Below are 20,316 nucleotides of genomic sequence, written 5' to 3'. Positions count from 1 at the left end.
CTTGCTATGACTCAAACCCAGTCACAGAAAGAGCAAAGCATTGTTCATTTCATTAGAATGGCCATGAGCGTATTGGAAAATGGATTAACATGACAACAAAAAAAGTTATACACAATTCTAAACAAAAGCAAAAAATGGAGATACAGTATGGTAAATTTGACAACCAAAAGCAGTAAAATAAAATAAGGTAAAAATAATTAAAAGGGTCATTGAGTCTGATGAATGATAGAATTAAGCTACTCAAACCAAGCTATTATGTTCCCTGGTAACACTTCCGGTTGTGAGGCAATTTGCACAGTGTATATGTGTGTGGGTGTGTGTATTTGGAAGAGAGAGAGAGAGAGAGGGGGGAGGAGGACATAGAGTACCATCCCCCTCCTCCCGCGAGAGTCAAGGCCACAAGAAAAAAAAAAAAAGAGTTATCACTCTGCCAAGTCAATGAAGTCACAGTGACGCAGATCCCATGATGACAGCACTGAGGGCTGGAACACATGACTCTCTTTCTCCCTCTCTCTCTCCCTCGCCCCTTTTCTCCATCTCTCTCCATTTCTGTGTCTACCATCATTCAAGAGACTCAAAATAGCCTTTTAGAAATGGAAACCAATGACATCAGTATATTACACTACAATATGTTTAAAAAAAAAAAAAAAAAAAAAAACACACAAAACAAATAAAAAATACGTGAAAGCACAAGAAACGTTCCAAATGAACACAATGACAGATGTAGGACTACCACAACGATAACACACGGGAGTGAGTGTCTGAGCGCAGGCCCAGCCCAGACAGATGGGGACGGGTTAATGCGGCTGGTGAGGAGATGGCATGAAGCAGCACTACGGGCACAGAGGAAGGGGGCTGAGGGGAGGCACTGCCAGCTCCGATGCCCTGCCTGACTTTCCCACTGACCACCTCCCGCACCTTCTGACCTGACACACTCTTGGCCTGGACGAATACGGTAATGTGTGGAAATGTAGCTCTGGTCGTTCATCTAATTCAAACCTAGCCTGTGTTTTACCTCATATTTTCTTAGTCAAGTACATATGTGCTGCAGGTAGTGTGTACATGTGTGCTGTAAGGGCTATGCTTATATATGGATGAAACCTGCGTATTGATTCCTCACATTGACCCGTAGATCAACTCCCTGCTGCACACATGTATATGGGCTAGACCTATGGTGTCAAAGGAGCCAGCGCCTCCTCCTGATCTCCCCCTCAGCCTCTCCCCCCTCTGGCCTTCACCCCTCACAGGCCCCTTTTGGCACCAACCTTCCCACCAGGGTGAACCAGGGGGATCGGTCGTAGAAAGGGTCCTGGCCGTCGCTGAAGAGGTCGGAGCCTTCCTCGGTGCCGGCGTCCGAGCTGGTGTCGTCCACGTAGGCCTCGTCATCCATGAAGTCGTCCATCTCGCTCTGGCGCTCGTCGGCCAGCTCGGTGATGTCCGAGTCGGCGGTGGAGAAGGTGGGCGAGGGCGTGCGGTCGGTCAGACGCTCGTTCACGCAGCCGTGGAAGATGGGAGAGCTGGGGTGGATTTGGGGGGTGGGCAACAAAAGTGCAAAGCAGTGCCAACAATGGTTAAAAAGGGATAGAGAGAGAAAGAAAAAAAGAAAAGAAAGAAGGAAAGAAAGAAAGACAGGAATAAAGAAAGAGAGAGAGAGAGAGAGACAGGCAGAGAGAAAGAAAGACAGACACACAGACAGATGGAGCTCTCATCAGGGGTAACAAAGCAGGTTAGCATTAATGGACATTCCTTCCCTGGGGCTGACGTGGAAAAAGGAACTAGCATTCTTGAACATTCCATCAACACAAAGTCGTCATATTCTCCTAGACCTCACGGAGTCAACCTTTTTTTCTCGTAAATGGAATTACAATTGTCCATGATTACAGCACATTTCTAATCTGAAACACAAATGGGTGTCCATGAACATAGCAGTGATAAATTAAAGATGACATGTAAGCTTGAAATGTGCTCTAATCAAACATATGCGTGTGACATGAAAACAAAATGGCAGGTCAATGCAACAAATCAGGAATAATAATCAAATAAGAAACAGTAAAAATCAAAACAAACATACTTAAATAATATGAATAAATATATGCTTATAAAAATAAATGACAGGGGAAAATTGAAAAATGTTACATGAAAACAAAATGGTTACAAACTATTGCAAAAGAAAACCAAACACAAATGGAATAATAAAGAGGGGAAAATAAAACCAAACACAAAACTGAATGATGCAAATGAGCTTATGAACTCGGAGCCTGCCTGCATATGTGCATATGTGCATATGTGCATATGTGCATGTGTGTGTGTGTGTGCGTGTGTGTGTCCATGCGTGCGTGTGTGTGTGTGTGTGCTCGTGCGTGTGCTCGTGCGTCTGTGTGTGTATATATATATATACATAAATGAGTTGTGGAGATGAGGTGGATGTGTGGCTGTGGGTGACCTGAGGCTTGCATTGAGTAAAGCTTAATGAATGTTTCATGAGGATCACTCCTTCTCCTTCCACCACCTCCTCCTCCTCCTCCTCAGAGAGGGTGAGCGTACCAACCACCCCTGACACTGTGTCTCATTAAAAACCCTGGCTGGTCCAGCACTTAAGCTAAATAAATATATTACACACAAAGCTGATGAAGGGGGGGGGGGGGGGGGGGCTAATAGGGGTCATGGGGAGGCCTACCTGCCCACCAACTTGAACCATTGGAAGCGGTCGTAGAAGGGGTCACTGCCCGTCAGCGCCCCATCGCCACTATCCTCCACTCCTTGGTTGGAGGAGGCCATCTCCCCTGCCCGGTCGTACATCTCCCGCATCTGTTCAAGGCGCTGCCTGCAACCGCAGCAGAGCACAGGAGGGTCAGAATCACATATACTGGGCTAAAATGAGGAATTTTATTCACAGACATTTTGAGTCCGACTGAGCGTGGCGCAAGGTCACCGATTCGGTTTCTGAGCAGCTAAAGAACAAATATCATTTTTTAGACTCAATGTTTTAATGAATAGCTACAGATGGAGCTGTGTACTAACTGGCTGCATATAAATAATTCCTTTAAATGTAATTCAATGCTGCCAGTTGGGGTGAAATTTCATTCGGCAATGAGACAACAAGGTTCCCACTGTTAAGGTCAAAGGTATTTACAATCACATTACCAAATACTCAGTCAAGGAGCAAACACAATGTTGAACACTGCACTGGACACTGGACTGTGTGTGTGTGTGTGTGTGTGTGTGTGTGTGTGTGTGTGTGTGTGTGTGTGTGTGTGTGTGTGTGTGTGTGTGTGTGTGTGTGTGTGTGTGTGTGTTTAGGTGCAGGTCTTTGTAAGGTGGGCTCAGGCCAGCCCCTGCTTACTTGAGCTTCTCCAGGGACCAGTAGTGTGTGGCTCCGTTCTTCAGGTCTTGCACCTCCACAGCCACCACGGTGCGGGGGAACGGACGCAGGTCGCGACTCTTCTCGGGTTCGGGGGGCAGCAGCTCCGGGGGCAAAGGTGAGTACACGGTATCTGTCAGCAGTACAAACTGGAACTGCACCTGTAGGAGAACAAGGAGGAGATAGACACAGAGAGCAACAGAGAAATAGTAGAAAGGAGAGAGGGACAGAGAGAAACAGAAGAGGGCAAGAGAAATGAAAAAAAGAGAAGAAATATATAGCTCATTCATCCTCTCAGGAGCATGCATGTAATGTCAATGTAGCTGTCGGAGATGCTATATAGTCTGACAGTATCTGAATGAAATGTGCTCAACCCTGCATTTAGTCTTGGTTCCTGCGGCTCTTTTCCTGCAGTTTATGGCACCTGAAACTGCTCAAGTACTGTAATCTTACCTCTGTATGTTTTATTCTATTCTGCCTCATTTCTGTATCACTTTATCTTACCTCGTATTTGTTTAAGCAAAAGAGGTCCATCACACTATGCAGGATCAAACGCCAGGCAGGCATATTTGGATTCACATGAAATGACTGCTTCCGCTATGCCTGCTTCTAGGGATCGGTACGTGCTGGGGCTTTTTAGGTAATATCTTTGGAGCAAGGAAAGGGACGGGGTATAAATTAAAAGCAAGCAGAGCGAGGGGATTGAGAAGCGCGTTGGGGAAACGAGAACATCTACTTTCTGTCTCGCATTTATGACCCGGCTCCCAGAAGCTGTCATGTCCAGTAATCAGAGGATAAATCACTGGCACTCCAGGATGGAGGAAAAGAGCGAGCGAGAGGAGAGGGGTAGAGGCGGAATGATCGAGAAATCCGACGGGTAACAGGGGGGGCGGCGGTGGAACTGCGCTGCAGTCTTGTTCTTGTGTACACAGATTCATTAGAGTCTGCACCCCAAACATCAATCGTTGCTGATGAGAAAGAAGCTGCAAATGCTTCAGGGATGTGTTTCTTTCCCCCAAGCCTATGGCAAAGATTTACATAATAATCAGCTGGCACACAATTAATTGTGTGTAGTCTTGATATGTATTACTAACAGCCTTTGCGAACCCTATCTCTACGGGGGCCTATGAGCATAATGTGATGTAATAGGCGTGTTTAGCAATGTACTGTTAGAGTGTGTAGGTGTGAGTGTGATACGTCGGCCTTACCTTCTTCTTGAGTTCCACGCTGATGGCGTTGGCCTCCTTAAGGTACACTGCGTTGCCCCACAGCTGGTCCCGGAGGGAGGTGAACTGGTGGTACCTCCACTTCCTGAAGGCCCACTGGGCCGACTCGAACTCATGCTGGGTCCACGGCACTGCAGGGATGGGGACATCACATGAGCCGCTACACATACACACTCCCCAAAATAATGATTCAAGACATTTGTGCCCTACATATAGGCCTTTTAGGCATTTAGTTTCATCTGGTGCCTCTGGTAACCAGAGGACCTTTCAGAGTGTTGTTCCTCAAAAACCAGACATGTTGTTTAAGCCAGCTGAGATTTGCTTCAGCTACAGCTGAAACCCTGTTAAACCCCTGATGAGAACTGCTTTATTTTACCTTCCTCCTCTTCTTCCTCTTCCTCATCTTCATCTGGTGTTTCGGCGGCCAGTGAGCGGGTCTCCACCTGCTTCTGGAGCTCCTGGAGCTTGGTCTCATACACCTGTGGGACACGTGTGGGAAGAGGGGCAGAGAGAGAAAGCACACATGGCCTGTCAGTGCACACAGGTCAGCAAAGGTCGAAAAGTTCGAAGGGCAGACACAACCATTCATCGAGCCAGACAGGCCTCTGAAACTTTAGACAACAAGTCAGAAACCTCTGTTGGAGGGCCTTGGTATTGAATCAGTCAAGTAAAATACTATAGAGGTGCCATCTTGGTGGCAAAACAGTGTTTTTAACCAATAACCGATCAGTAAATAGAGGAGAAATTCTTTTGATTCAGGTTTGGAATATGGCTCTCTTGTAGTCCAATTCTGGTACTGTAATATTATAGATATTATATACAATACTTACATTTCAGTTGTGTCAATGTGGCATTGCATGTTCTCTCCCATTGTTAACTCATTCAATAACGTAGCTCAGCAATGGTGAGCAAAACTCCACCCAGAGTAAAGTTACTGTTTCATATAATCTCTTCTAGCACTAACACTGCACTCTGATCTCCCTTGGCTACATCATGCCTACATGTGAATGGGGAGTGTCATGAGGAGGCCGTGATGGACGAGGCCGTGATGGGGGAGGTGTGTGCCGTGGTGGTCTGAGTGAGAGTGTATGTGTCTGAGAGAGTGAGAGTGTGTGAGTGAGAGAGTGAGAGTGTGTGAGTGAGAGTGTGTGAGTGAACGAGTGAGCCTGTGTGAGTGAGATTGTGTCTGAGATAGTGAGTGTGTGTGTGTGTGTGTGTGTGTGTGTGTGTGTGTCTCTCTCTCGTCTAACCCGGAGGGGCCCCTGCAGATGCCTCCCGTCGCCTCATCACGCGGGGCGGTGGTGAGCTCATCCTGTTTGTTCAGCTCTGGCAGCAACAGCACAGCCTTTGATACATTTCCAGAGCGTTAACCCTTCCCTTTCCCCAGCAGGCCGCTCCACTGAAGGCCTGGCCCGGCCCGGGAACACGCGCCTTGTTTACAGCGCACAGTGCCACGGCAGAACTGAGGCTGACCCACATGCAGCTTGATTATCATAATGGGACATTAATGAGGCATGACTCTGAGGAAAACAGTAGGAACGGGAGGGGAAGGGACCATCTGAGGGTCTGTTTACTATGCGGTCATCCAACATAGTTTGGCACGATAAGGACAACATTACACAGATAGAGCAGTTATCTGAATCTGCAGTACTTTGGGTGCATTGAAGCTTACCACTGGAATGCCACTAGAATGACTAATGTGCAATAATATTTTAAGAAAAATCACGACTTTCACTCACATTAAGTGTTATTTTCTTTGGGCCGGAAAGCAGAAAGTAGAGATAATTTCTGCCTTAGACCATAGTGGCTTGATTAGGCTGCTGGCAGTAAGCCTATGCCTTGAACTCTCCAGACAGGGTCAAAGTACTGCATGTCTACTTTCATTATGTGTAGTTTAGTATTTTTGTATTTCTCTACTAAATAACTCAGAACACAATCTTGGGCAACCAGAGTTCCCTAAAAAATATGGGTCAGCTGAGTGTCTATGTTAAAGTCCACCAACTATACTAGCATTATCTAGATCCCAGACATCGGTATCATGTATGTAAAATTAACTTCCTCACAAATTTCTTGATAAAAGTATGTATAGTTGTCTTTACAAGACCAACTTGTGCATGAATTATGAGATGAAGGTGGATAATTAAGCCTTTGACTAAACTTCAGTCTGTTTACTTTTATAAAAGAGTGCATTTTGATGAAAGGCATTGAGAGATGGTATCGAGACCCGAGGTCTCATTAACCTATAACTCACCCATCCACTCATGTGTATCCACATATTTATGATGGGAAAACCAGGCAGCAACCTACCTCGCTAGCTGGTGCCTGTTCACTTATTTCCAGTTGACACTCAGTTCCACATGAATGAATATGTATGACTGCTTAACAAATAAAAGGTATGGACACACACACACACACACACACACACACACACACACACACACACACACACACACACACACACACACACACACACACACACACACACACACACACACACACACACACACACACACACACACACGTAACAGGGCCTATTCACACTGTGCTACCAGCTTCAAAAAAGCCTTAAATATGAATGGTGCGTGAATACAGATTGGAAAATTGAATATGACATATAATCACAATTCCATAGTTTTTGACGTGAAATTAAACTACGAAGACCACCAATACACAGCAATGAGAATTTGCCAGTTTATTTCATTCAAACCTTTTTTTTTTTCAGTCAGAAAATGTCTGTATATTCAGCACATTAAAACCAGCAGAAGTCCTCGTGAACAGGTTTGTTTCACTGCACGAAACAAAAGTGCTCTGGCAGCTTTCACAGAAGCAGCGCATCTTGGCACTGGCCATCCTGAGCCACTTCATTTGCCCCACGGCAAACAGACAGACAGACAAACAAACGACACTGAACAGACGAAGTATATGTATGTATATATACCTATATATATATATATATATATCTTCAAAAGAACAATATACACTGTTCATTTTTATACAATATCATTAGTGTCCCCCTGGCTGTGCTTGGAGTGGCCATCAGCACCAGTTAACCCACAGTTTTGTTTATTGTCAATGGTAACATTCTTCACTGGGGAGGAGGAGGATGTGTACATACTGCAAGGCATGAGTAGATAGTCAGACAGCAAGTGTCCAAGCGATAATGGAGTCTTGCTCAAAAGCCATGCATAGATTGGGCGCGATGCTAAAGCAGGATTGTGTCCTTCATGATTTTAGGCACTACATTGGATAAAGCAGCTAAAGGCAACATCTTACTGTGACAAAATAGTATTGATTGCAATTCTTGCCTCCCGTGTTGATCCAGCCTGTGGGTCAGTCAAGAGAAGCTACAAGGATACCTAAATTATCTCATAGTGTTTTGTTATGTCTTTTTTCTTCTTCAGAAGTCCAGCATAGTGTACTTGTAATCATTAAAACGGTTCAATATAGCAGTGGTCCAGACACAATCGTTAAAACATTAAGGATTAGGGAAACATTGGAGTTCAATGTAGAGATAGGCAGCATAGGAACGGAAGGGCAGATGGATTCTTAACCCCTTAACCTGCCAAACACTGAGATACTGGACCTCACTTCACAACAGGCTTTGGTTAAACTCTGTGTGTGTGGGCTATGGTAAACCACATACGCACACAGAGATACACTTATGTGCTGGTCGTTATGCTTGAGCACAAGAAAGAAGCCATTTGTGTGGCTTTTGGACGAGGGCAAGTGAGTAAGAAAACCACATCCAACAATGAAGGTGTGTATGAGAACATAAAGATTGCAAAAGAGGACACATCTCTAATAAAAGAAACAGTGGCATAACAAAGGCAAATTATAACCTTTCTTGATAACTCAAAAATACCCCTTCCCCTTAAACAACAACACAAAAAAGATTCATTCATCCTAAAAACTCTTTGCTCTCCAGGTTCGAGACAGCCTCAGACGTGCATAGACTTGTCTGGTTTTCCTTTCAAAGTTTTTGGAGAGGAGTTTCTGGAAACCATGGCAACCCTCTGTTAGACTTCCTCCCCTGGGAAGAGCTGTTTTGTGTGCTCCCTCATTGAGAGTCCCTCCCCCCCCCCCCCCCCCCCGTCCCCCCCTTCTACCGCAGAAAATAAATGTGATTCTAATCATGCTGATTGTGGGTGGGGGATTCAGCGGACTGTTCCAGAACACTGCATACATCTCCGTGGGAACAGCGTGGCCCACCTCCCTGCATAGCAGTCCATAGTGGTGTTACAGACAATGTAAGGAAACAATGTGAACAGAGCCCTGACTAAACTAGTCATTTTTTTCCACACAGTAAGGTCTAGTCTTCACTTTTCTTTTTAAAATTCTTGTCTTAATAACAAAACATTTCTTTAAAAGTAAAAAAAAAAAAATGCCACATGCTACAGGGGGCAGATTTCATTCCATTTCATGTGAACAGTTAAAAATGATGCTTCCATCAACAAAAATGGTGAGTGGCAGTCACAGTCCTCCGAAAACACTTTACCCAACGCAAAAACTAAGATGTCCCACCGCACAACTAATTTTCCTTTTTACAATCAGATAACAAACCATGACACCAATGTGTCACCACAATTGGAATTTTGCAACTCTCAAATCAAATAAGCTAGTCATACATTCTATGAGTGAGACACAGCTGGCAGATAATAAGCATAGAATACAAAAACATTGTGGGAGTTCTCCATCTCTAGTCTTCCCGTCTGTTACACTATCCATAAGGTTAACGGTACATTAGTGAGTCAATAAGGCACTTTTTGATCTCTTTCCTTAAGCACCTCCTTAATATCCTTCATTCATTTCCAGAAGGCAGGTATTAAGCGCATAGCTTTCCTATTTTTCAGTCTAAGAATCTCAGTTTTTTTTAAAGGCCTCCTGAATAAGCCAAGGCCACCAGAGTATCAGTAACCACAGTGAATTAAAATAGCTGTCATGAGAAAGTGAACAAACATACATTTGAGTAGGCTGCATCTCAGTAACAATAAAATAGTACTAAACATTAAAAAACACTAAGTTGTGGCTTTTCTTTCCTTGAAGTTCTTGGGCAGCTATTACAATGATAGTTGTGGAAATCTTCGGGACAAGAATGATTGAATCTAGCAAAAACATGATATTTTTGACCATAACATTCAAATGAAATGACTTGGCTGAACAAGGGATTTACTTTGCAGGGCCTGTTTTTAAGCACCGAGTGATAATCCCAAAACATCCACTCTTGGACCCAAGAGCATCAATCACACCTCTACTCTTTTCGGAGGCAGATCAAAATGGAGGATGACAATGCAGGTGATGACTCATTTCATGATGACTAAAATCAGTTGAAAAATGTCTTTCATGGGGTAAATAAAACAATGGTGACATTGATCCTCAGGTTTCGGTATAAAAAAAAAGATAAAGTATATCCAGGCATTACAACATCTCATCTGTTTGTCACCTGTTAATTTGCATCCCTTCAAAACGTGCTCTCGCGCTCACTGCATGAGCCACAAGCACTGCAACAGAGCCGAGATTTGAATGGGGGAGCAACAATCGAGTACAACACTGAAGCCGAGACTGTCGCATACAGCTGTAATGCGAACCAACCAAAACACCAAAAATTACCGTTCAAGTACAAAAGAAAGCCACGGTTGTAGCATGGTTTAATTCAATGAGGACAAGCCGTCCAATGCGATGATTCACACTCTCTATGAAGTAGTGGCCATGGTTGCTTGTGGTTGTTCGTTTGAGCATCGGTGTGTTTGTGTGTATATGATGTATGTGTAACTGTGTGTCAGTATGTATATATGTGTCTGAATGAAAAGATTCTCTAATCTAGCACTTGGGCCCGTGTCCAGTTTCCCCAGCAGCGTGCCCTCTGTCTCACACTGTCGTTTCCCTACTGGCCTTCAGGTTGGGGGCGGACAGCTGCCGACGCATGCGGGGCGGAGTGTGGAAGCTGTTGTAGTGGGGTGGCTGGTCGGGGTGGGGATGCTGGTGCTGGCCCTGGAAGTGGCCATTTTTTTGTGGGTGGTGGTGGTGGTAGGGCTGGTATTGCTGCTGGTGGTGTTGTTGTTGTTGTTGATGGTGTTGTTGTTGTTGATGGTGGTGATGGTGCTGGTGCTGGTGGGGCACAGGAGACTGGTTTTGGTGGTGGCGTGGCTGGTAATGCTGCTGCTGCTGGGACCTCCTGTCGCCACCACTGGGCAGGGACTCTATGAAGCTGGCCGGGCGCTGGCTGCTGGCCGGGCGCTGGCTGCTGTTGAAGGAGTTGCTGCGGCTCCGCCCGTGCGGCCCCTGGCCCCTGTAGCTGTGCCTGTGGCCCTCAGTCTGACTCTGGCTCTGCCCTAGATCTCTGCTGCCCCTCCTGTGAGGCATGGGGCTGGGCACAGGTGAGGGGTAAGACTGGACCACGATCGGCCGCCTCTCCTTGGGCTCTGCACCCTCTTCTCCTCCTGCTGCCACTTCCACTCCTACTCCTACTCCTTCTGCATCGGTGCCGTCGTCGTCCTCCTCTGGCACGGCCTCCTTGGGCACCTTGAGCTCGATCACCTGCTGGTCGGTGATGATGATGTGCGTGCCGGGGCTCCAGGAGTTGCGGTGCTTGGGGTTGCTCTTGAAGGGGAACCGCAGCTTGCGGTCCTCGGGGGGGATGAAGCGGTGCGGGCCGCTCTGCCGGCGCAGCTGCCTGGTGATCTCCTGCTGCTGGAGGCTCTTGAGGCGCGCCTGCTCCTGACGCATCCACCGCAGGCGGCTGCGCTGCTCCTCCTCCCCTCCACCAGGCTTGACTGCACGATCCTCGTCATAGAAGTTCTCTGGACCTCTGTCCATCCTGGTGTCCATTGGAGCCTTGCCCTCGCTGGAGCTGCGCATACGCATGCCCTGAACAGGAGGCTTGTCCGTTGTCTCCCCACTATTGGAGATGAGTGGCAGGACCTTCTCCATCTTGACCATCTTGTTGCGGAGCGCACGGATCTCCTCGTCCTTCATGTTGTTCTGTTTCTTCACCTCATGAAGGACGTCTTCCAGCTTGTCGATGTGCACTTTCAGGTCGTCCATGTCGTGGACCCCCCGCCCATTGGACAGCATCATGTCCTCAATGCGCTCGTCGCCGCCCACCCCGACCGTGTCCCACACGTCACGCGCCACAGCCCGCCACGAGTCCCGCTCGTTGGGGTCCTTCTTGCAGTAGGTGGCGCACAGCTCCTTCATCTTCACGATGGCCAAGGCCTCGATCTCCTGCCGGCTGTGGCGGAAGTCGTTCAGCGCCACCTCGTAGCAGATCTCCTTCACCGCCTGGATCTTCAGGTCTGAGATGGTGGTCCACTTGGAGTCTTTGGTGAGCCGGCGGCGCTGGGGGACCTGGTACATTTTGACGGGCTCGCGGCGCTTCCCGCTGCTGGGCAGCCCGCACTTCTTCACTATGCTCTGCAGCTTGCTGGGCGGCAGCTTCTCCCGCAGGGAGGTAATCAGTCGCCAGCTCTCCTCGCACGAGCGCTTATCAGAGTCATCGCCACTATCTGAGTCGCCGTCCTTAAGGGGGAACAGAACAAAAAAAAAAAAAAAAAAAAAAGTTCCGGACAAAAGGGGAAAATTAAAATGGGGGAAATCCAAACCAAAAGGATGTAGCTGATTTTAATGGAAACAGGTAATATGTAATATGGGAGCCTATGGGATCATGAGCGTCTATGCATGGGTAAAAATGTATTGTCTATGGTAAGATTTACAAATATTTTGAATCGATACGGTTTGACTAATAAATTAACTAGTTAAACTACTATTTAACTATAAAATATTTCTTATTCCACTCAATATAACTAAAGTAGTGTTAAGACTACAGTTCCCACTGTAGGGGACAAAAAAATTGAGTGGAGCCCACGGAGAACCATGTAATGATGATTCTAGCTGGGAAATGCGTTGTTTACGACAAGGGAGTTCTTATACATATATCGTATTTATCATTTTAAAATAAAAATAATCAAATGTGTGACACTATATGCAATTACACTATACAAGTTCATATGAACATACATTGTGTGGCTAGTAGAGGTTACGCCCACACAGAAGGTATATATGATGTACTTTAATGCTTTGGCAAAAGGCAAGAAATAGTTTTTAAACTGTAAGGTCAATATAGCTCCCAACATTACATATTAATATTAACGTAAAAGACAAAACATGACTGTAATGGCTTTAAACAAAAACTGTCAACAAAAGGAGGTGGGGCCATTTCCTGGGGGCTAGATGTTCTGCCTCACTGCTGTAACGTTACTTCCTGTTTTTCTCCTTCATCGACCCCCCCCCCCCAAAAAAAATACATGCTTCAGAAAAGTGGCATGCAAAAAGGCAGCTGATTTGTTTTGGAGAGCTTTTCTCCCATTTGAAGTCCTTGGGAAAGAAGAGCTGGTTTAGAGATAGGAACTAGCACTAGCAGTGAGGTTAGAAGACACAAGAGCTCAGTTGCGTGGGACGTTAGAGGAGGTGGGGAGAAAAAATGAAGAAGACAGAGAAGACAGGGCAGCCTGGAGCTTTTGGTTAAAAGCGTCGTTTCATCCACTACAGTTAGGAAGTTAGTTCAGAGAAAATGCAGTTTCTCATTTCTGTTTCCCCCCCCCCCTCGTGCGGAGTAGGCAAGGCACAATACTTCAAATCACAGTCAGATCGAGCAGATGCTGTCAAGAGGACAGGACAGGTGGAGGCCTTTTTGTGGTTGCGGTTAGGTCACAGGTGGAGATTGGTCCGTACGTCATGTGGTGCTCAAGTGAAGATGTGAATAGTGTTGAGTGGAGGTTGTGTTTCTACTTAAGGAGGGGCCGGGGCAAGACAAAGACAAACGAGAAAAATCACCGTAGCATTGGAGTGCTTGTCATCATTGACTTAACCGACCCTTGCAGGGGTGTATGTGTTTGTGTGTGCCCACTGTATCCGGCCTGGACACAGGCTTTTTGGACAACACGTGGAATTGCCCGACAGAAGCCAATGAGAAACCACATTGTCACTACGTCTTGCCGAAAATAAGAACACTACAGCAGAGATTTGTGGTTATCGTCATCACAATGCATTGGTCACACCGGCAACTGCATTGGAAAGCTAAGAACTCAAGATGGAACAAACAGAAAACTAAGCTAAAACAACGACATTAAAAAAACAAGCAATCTTGTCATCAAACCAGCCAAGTTGAGCCTCACACAACAACGCAGTGACATTTGCGTAGCGATCTAAGGCCTTTTCATAACATGAAGGAATAAATGAATCGGTTAAAGGAAGAACATGCTACACAAACAGAGACCATGCAAAAGCAGCAAATGGAACTGAAGCAGTGCTCAGTGGGTGGGAGCTACTTTCCCTGTCCGTCAAAGCCCGTGTCTTTTTTTTTTTTTTTTTTTTTTTTACATTTGCAATTCAGTTCAAATAGAAACCTGGGATTTCAGGTTTTTTTTGTTTGTTCTCAGATGCTGTTGTGCAAGGTTCAGTCTCAGTCTAATTCAAGAGGAAATTCAAATCCAATTTTATGTCACAATCCAGGCAGAGTGGATTTAAAACTCCATGCAAAGAAGTCAGCCATGCGCTGGGAGAGGAGTGCTTCAACATACAGCACACACACACACACACACACACACACAATCTCTCTCACACACCCATACCATAATGTAAGGGTGTCAAGAAGTCAAGAGTGCAGAATTAGTGCTGGTATGACTTCAGAGCAAGTGGGGAAACTCTGGCCCAGGTGCGGAGCTACCCACTCATCAAATCATTTGCCACAGGCAGAATGACCTGCATCACTCCACTCCCTCTCTTCCCTCTCACAAGGACTTCAGTGACTGCAGGTTCTTCGTGGAAAAGGACTGAATTAGTCACTTTCTGCTAAAAATCTTTATCACTCTGGATCAGTTTGAGCTACCACAAGGGCTGTCTCAGCTATTGCCATGGGTCAGGATCATATCTGACAGATCAGGTAAAAAGCAGAGGAACGGGGACTTACCAATCTCTGTTGCTCAAGAAGTTGGTCTGCCTCTTCTTTCTCCTTCTTATACAAGATCTCCATTTCAGTCAACCTACACACAAAAGTAGAAGAAGTTAGGTTAAGTTTTTTTTTCAACAATTTGCCCAGAACGGCAAGCCTGATTGGAAGGGCCCGATGTTACAATGCAAGAAGACCAACGGAAAGAAAATGATAAAACATGACTTTCACTTCCATAGTGATACAATTCCTAATTGAAGTTAGACATATAAAAGGCATAATATGAAAGCCGGCTCCAGCGTACCTCTTCTCCATCTCCTGTTTCATGTCAATGCCTTGTTTCTCCAGCAGCTCCCTCTGAGCAAAGGTCCAGTCCACAGGCTCCACAGGGGTCTCAGCTGACGGGGTCTTCTCCCTCTCGGCGCGCGCCTGCTCCGGATGGTTGAAGCGGAACACGTGGTTCTTGCCCATTATGATGCGGTTTCCTTGGAGAGAGCGGACAGACAGACTCTCAGGAAAGCATTACAGTGAATCAGTCAGACACTCAAGATCAGTTTCCGAGAGTCTTCATATTATCAGTCATGCTATGGGAATTTACAACACATTAGATTTGCAAACTGAGGCTACAACTGGTAACTCATAAGAGTATGAACATGTCTACTTAATGTAAGTGACTTACCTGAGCGCAGCTGTATGGCATCAATGACGCGTTTGCCATTGACGTACGTCTCAGATCCCTCACAGGGCACCAACGTGACGATAACTGCAGCACAAAGAGACCGTTCAGGGTTAGGGTACAGCTGGCCAGTTTCCCCACTCAACACAAGACACTCAAAACAACCCATTCATTTTCCGTGTGGTCTACGGATTTCTCTATTTCTCAGTATTTCGGATCAGAGGACGAGAACATTGCCGGTATTCCAACAAAGCAAAGTTTTCATTTGGTTTTCATGTGTTCGCTTCTTCTTTATAAAAAAAAAGAAAAGTCCAGTTTAAGAAAAGATAGTTTCCACTTAAAATTAAGGGTTTTCTAAAAACCACAAGTCTGTCGGGTTGAGACAATCTAATAAAAACATTCCCAAACAGTGAGGTCAGTGAAAGGATGTCTGAGGTCACTCTCTTCCCTCCCACCAAACAGCACTCGAGTAAGACAACTGATGGAGATCATTTCCATTAAAACACTGTTAATGACTTAAGAATATAACAATCAAGTGCCTTGTATTATTAATTACCTTATATGAATCATGTACTTATGTAAGCAGGAACATGGCTTTTCTGTGTTTCTGCGTGTGTGTAACTTAGATTATTAGGTGCCATAGTCTGCATATGTACAAGAGCATGTTTAGACCAGAGGTGATAAAAAGGGTCTAACTGTGCTTCTTCCGACCTTGTGCAAAACTTCCATCCTTGCCTCGGACGTCAGAAATCCACCACGTGGTTATCCCTGCTGAATGCTAAACTTCTGTCTATATAAACCTTGTGCGATGTGTTTAATATTGCTTCACTTTCAGCCTTGTGCTGGGAGTGAGCCCGATTGCAATTGTTTGTCTAATAAATATACTTATATGCAGCTCCGGAGTCCTGAGGTAACTAGGGTGAATTTTCACCTAACAACAACCACCTAGTCCCAACTCTGTTTTAGTTGTTTAGAGTCTCTTACCTTTACCATCCCCGTTGGCGTTCCTCTCACTGCAGAAGATGCAGTGCTCTTCTTTGATGTGGGCTCCACTCAGAACAATGTCCTGGCGCCTCTCTGCGTCAGCCTGGCCCACCCTGTCAGAGGAGAAGGCGGCCATTTTAGAGACTCTCACACGCCCCCGAGGGGAAGAATTAACTCTTGAGCATATTCCCACAAGACATGGTGAAATCACTCAGCCTTAAAAACAGCCCAAAAAACTTCTGCTTCTACCTCAACCTCTCCATCACCCACAACTCAGTGGAGGAGCTACATGTACAGTATATACTCCATCCTCCAGGGGGAGTTATCAAGAGGGAAGAGAATGGCGGGAGTAAGAACAAAAGCAGCCATCAAAAGAAGATGACAAGCTTTTCCAAAAAGCCCCAGGAAACTGCATAAAAATGCCAATTTAATCCTTGTAGATACAGAGGCAATTTAAGTCCTGCTTGAAATTTTTGAAGATTGTGTTCCACCTTTCAACTTATCAGGGCTGTGTGGCTGATGGACCTTTGAGGCTAATCTGAGGTGGATTTCAAAGGAGCTCTCAGAAAAGGGGGTTTAGTAGTCCCCGGGAAATGGTAATAACCACAATGAATGTATTCCATTTTGACTTGCGAGAGAGGAGAGTGACTTTAAATTGGGGGATTTCAGAATTACACAAGTGATGTGCTGCTTTGCTGTAGCATGTATGCATTAAATATGGCCTTCCTGAGCAGTGCTGATACCTTGTGATGCCATCTTTGATGTAGTATAGTAGACACTCTGACATGAGCGGGTCCTCGTTCAGGTTGACCAGGTGTGGAGTCTGCGGAGAGTAAAGAATGCCAGGAGGCAGTCAGACGGAGTCCTTCCATTATGAACATTGCTGACCTAGTTTCTGAGCTGTCAAACATCTACCAGCCTCTAGACACTAAACATTCCTCACATTCCACCGCTCAAAAGTGGTCTTGTGGTGCTACGTTTCCCAAGCTGAAAAGGAATATTTACTTGAGCAAGTGTTAACAAAATCCCCAACTCTAAGCACAGTTAACACTACTCTACTGAAAAATTCCTAACAATTCCTGAGTTTGGACTTGGGTGTATAAGGTACTGGGTAATAAAAGGGACTAGGTAACAAAGCTAGAATGACACAAACACAGAGAGGAACTTCACGGGGTGGAATCTCCACAGGTGAACAGAACTACTGGTTCTCAGCAGCAGGTTTAACTGCTCTACGACAGCACTGAAAACAAGACCGGTCCAACTCTAAGCCACCAACCTTCTTGGGTGAAAACACCCCATTAAAGTCTGTGTAGAGATCGCATGGTCTCTCTACCAAAAGCTATGTGATGGATAGACAGCGAAGTGAATGCAGGAGTGTAAATGGAAATGGAGAAAAAAGAAACGTTACAAAAGAGGACAAACAGAAACAGTACACAAAGACAGCATGTGTAGAACAAAGGAGAAAAATCACACTGGTGAGTCATCAGGTTTTGCAGATCTGGATAGGAGGGACTAATGCGGTGCTGACGGCACTGAAGCACTCAGTGAGGTAAAGGCTACTGGGGCAGATAATGAAATGGCAGAACTGTGCGCCATCATGATTTAAATGACAGCGCTGTTACACACTCTGACGCATCTGTTCTCCTAACTTGAGATGGGTAAGCAAACAAGGAGGAAGAGAGAGAGAGAGAGAGAGAGAGAGAGAGAGAGAGAGAGAGAGAGAGAGAGAGAAAAACGTACACTGCCTGCCTGTCCACATACACCCAAACACCTATGCATACCTACAACCATCCATTGTTCCTTCTTTCACGTTCACTTCTTCTTCTTGCACCTGCTCCCATCCCACGCCCCTCTCTACTGACCTACCCCTCTCGACATCTGGTCTGCTCTCTCCGTGATACACACTCCCTCCCCATACTGTTCCTTCCTTCTTTTCAGCTCAGTCACTCTTTCTCCTACAACATCTAAATCTACCTCTCACATCGACATCTCGACATTCTCAACCCAGCCTTCCACCTCTATCTCTTTCAGTCATTGTTGGGCATGTCTATGAAACCAACAAGGTTACATTTCTATACTGGAGTTTTATTATGGTTGATGTACAGCTCTTTGAACATTGCTCTGCAACGTAAGACAGCTATGGATCTAAAGGGTCTTACAAGTACCCTGTCTTCAATGCCTCATATATTTGTATGAGTCCAAACTCAAGGTCAGAGACGTAATTACTATTCCTACAGGGTAAGCGAGACTGTATGTGACTGCTTCGAGTGTGGGAGAGAATCTTAACCTACGGGCTCATCTATAACACCTATGACTGCACAAAGGGGAAATCAGTAGCTCCACAAACCTTGTCCATTGGAAAACTATCAAAGTCTTCACCAAACAGTGAAGTTGGCCTTTCAGGATATAACTATATCATAATTATGGGCGTGGAGCAGAAGAGATGGACACACGAGAAAATATATAAACAAAAAGAAGGAAGTTCACAGTGAAAGCTGAGGAGAGGACAGAAATGGTGAGACATGGAAACATAAAGAGGTAACTGAAGATGGGCACATTGCAGCTGGTGAGGACACTCCACTAGACAGCTCTTCAGTAGAGAAGACAGTGGGACTGTTCTCAGGCCCTAGGTATCAAAAACGTCTCTTATTTAGCGGTGGTTTTCCAAGAAGAAATATCGTATCTAGGGCTAAAGACAGAAAATAACACCTTAGGCCTAACTTCTTTCCCCCCCCCACAGAGAGCTCCTTTTACCTTTTTAGGCGAGAATACGCCAAGCGTTCCCCCGTCCTCTCGGATTGCCACGCCCATTTCTGCCAGGAGGGCCTCCCTATGGAAAGGAAAAAATTGAGAGAGAGAGAGAGAGAAAGAGACATGACATTTAATTCACTCGTGTGACTTCTCAAATTGTCAAATTACAACACCGACCACTTGCTGTGCTTCGCAGGCTTCAGATGTCAACAAAAGATGTTGGTGGCTTGGGTGCCTAAGAATAAACTCGACATCCATTCTCAGCACTGTCATTCTACTGAGGCACCTGTCTGGGTGTCTATATGTCTGACTCTGTTGCTCGTCAGGAAATGAGTCTAAGGGAGCAGTGATGACATTTGAGGGGGCCAGGAAGTCTACAGTAGTCTTGCGTGAACAGTGTGAGAAACAAGGTGTCTATGAGTGTGTGTATGTGTACGTGTTTGCGCATGTGTGTGTGTGTGTGTGTGTCCTTGTCTCTTATTTTATTTTTCTGCTAGGGTCAGTGTGTTATACAGGATGCTGCTGTAGCAGCGTGTGGGGCCAGGCAGTGACAGGCACCAGCTGGCCTGTGGAGGCAGGGCAGGAGTAGTGACCCTAAAGTGGGAAGACAGGAGCTCGGAGAGCAGGAGAGAGGCAGGGGGAACCTCTCAGGGAACACTGTTTAAATCACACAGCTGCAAACAACATTGGGGAAGATATGGAAAGGAACACTAGTGGTTTTAAGTGAGTAGGAAATAAAAAAAAAATGAACCCAATGCCTTGTGATGGCAGAGCTCAGAGTTGGGATTGTAATTTTAACTGGAAAGTGGTGCACCCTTGTCACCGAAAGGCTTCACCCCATATTTAATTTAAAAAACTACCAGCAGGGAAGGCAGGTCGCTCTTCTCTCTCTTACCTCTCCATGCGGATGGCCTCTGTCTTGCGAAGCTTCTCCTCCCAAGTTTCATTAAGCTCTGCGATGATTTTCTCTGATTCCTATGGGGCACAAGTGATAGAGGCAGTCAGCTTTTGGCCCCTCAAATCTGCTGTTATCTTAATTGGTTTCCTACAATGCTGAACTAAGGGCAAACCTGAATGTTTAGAGGGGCTGTGCCAGTAAAAAAAATAAGCCACAAGATAACAACAAGACATACGGACAAATACCACATTGTATGCAATTGCCAGTTAAGTATATCAATATTTCAAGGTTGTTCGTCACAAGGGAGCCTTTGCCAACTTTGTTACCAAGCAGTAGAGTTGTGCATTGAGTAAGACGCAGCTGTAGCTAAATGACAGAAAAAGCAATAATTTGCTCAATGGGCATCACTAAGTCAGCACTTTTCTTTCAAGTGAAGTGAAAAGAATGGTTCCTATCTTAGGTTACAGAGTCATTGAT

General features: G+C 45.6%; 1 protein-coding gene across 18 annotated transcripts in view; it reads right to left on the bottom strand.

Moving 5' to 3' along the window:
• Nucleotides 1-99: 99 nt before the first annotated feature.
• Nucleotides 100-20,316, bottom strand: part of LOC105899010 (kinesin-like protein KIF1B) — a 48,925-nt gene continuing 28,708 nt past the window's right edge. For 6 of the 18 annotated variants that reach the window (XM_031566281.2, XM_031566285.2, XM_031566284.2 and 3 more), the window contains 10 exons: nucleotides 19,837-19,916; nucleotides 18,945-19,020; nucleotides 18,538-18,600; nucleotides 17,467-17,529; nucleotides 16,934-17,013; nucleotides 16,191-16,303; nucleotides 15,210-15,293; nucleotides 14,835-15,015; nucleotides 14,552-14,624; nucleotides 9,304-12,102 (listed from right to left, as the gene is read on the bottom strand). In XM_031566281.2, coding sequence (XP_031422141.1) covers nucleotides 10,453-12,102; nucleotides 14,552-14,624; nucleotides 14,835-15,015; nucleotides 15,210-15,293; nucleotides 16,191-16,303; nucleotides 16,934-17,013; nucleotides 17,467-17,529; nucleotides 18,538-18,600; nucleotides 18,945-19,020; nucleotides 19,837-19,916 — 2,463 coding nt within the window. In that variant the 3' untranslated portion in view covers nucleotides 9,304-10,452. Of the gene's footprint in view, nucleotides 1,518-2,677; nucleotides 2,825-3,343; nucleotides 3,523-4,569; nucleotides 4,719-4,963; nucleotides 5,067-9,303; nucleotides 12,103-14,551; nucleotides 14,625-14,834; nucleotides 15,016-15,209; nucleotides 15,294-16,190; nucleotides 16,304-16,933; nucleotides 17,014-17,466; nucleotides 17,530-18,537; nucleotides 18,601-18,944; nucleotides 19,021-19,836; nucleotides 19,917-20,316 lie in introns of those variants that run through there. The other 12 variants (XM_031566287.2, XM_031566289.2, XM_031566288.2 and 9 more) reach the window with 7 other exon arrangements.

This window comes from Clupea harengus, chromosome 4 (assembly GCF_900700415.2).
Source record: "Clupea harengus chromosome 4, Ch_v2.0.2, whole genome shotgun sequence".
Classification (NCBI taxonomy): domain Eukaryota; kingdom Metazoa; phylum Chordata; class Actinopteri; order Clupeiformes; family Clupeidae; genus Clupea; species Clupea harengus.
Note: the sequence above shows the minus strand (reverse complement) of the source record. Positions and strands in the feature narration are given on the sequence as shown.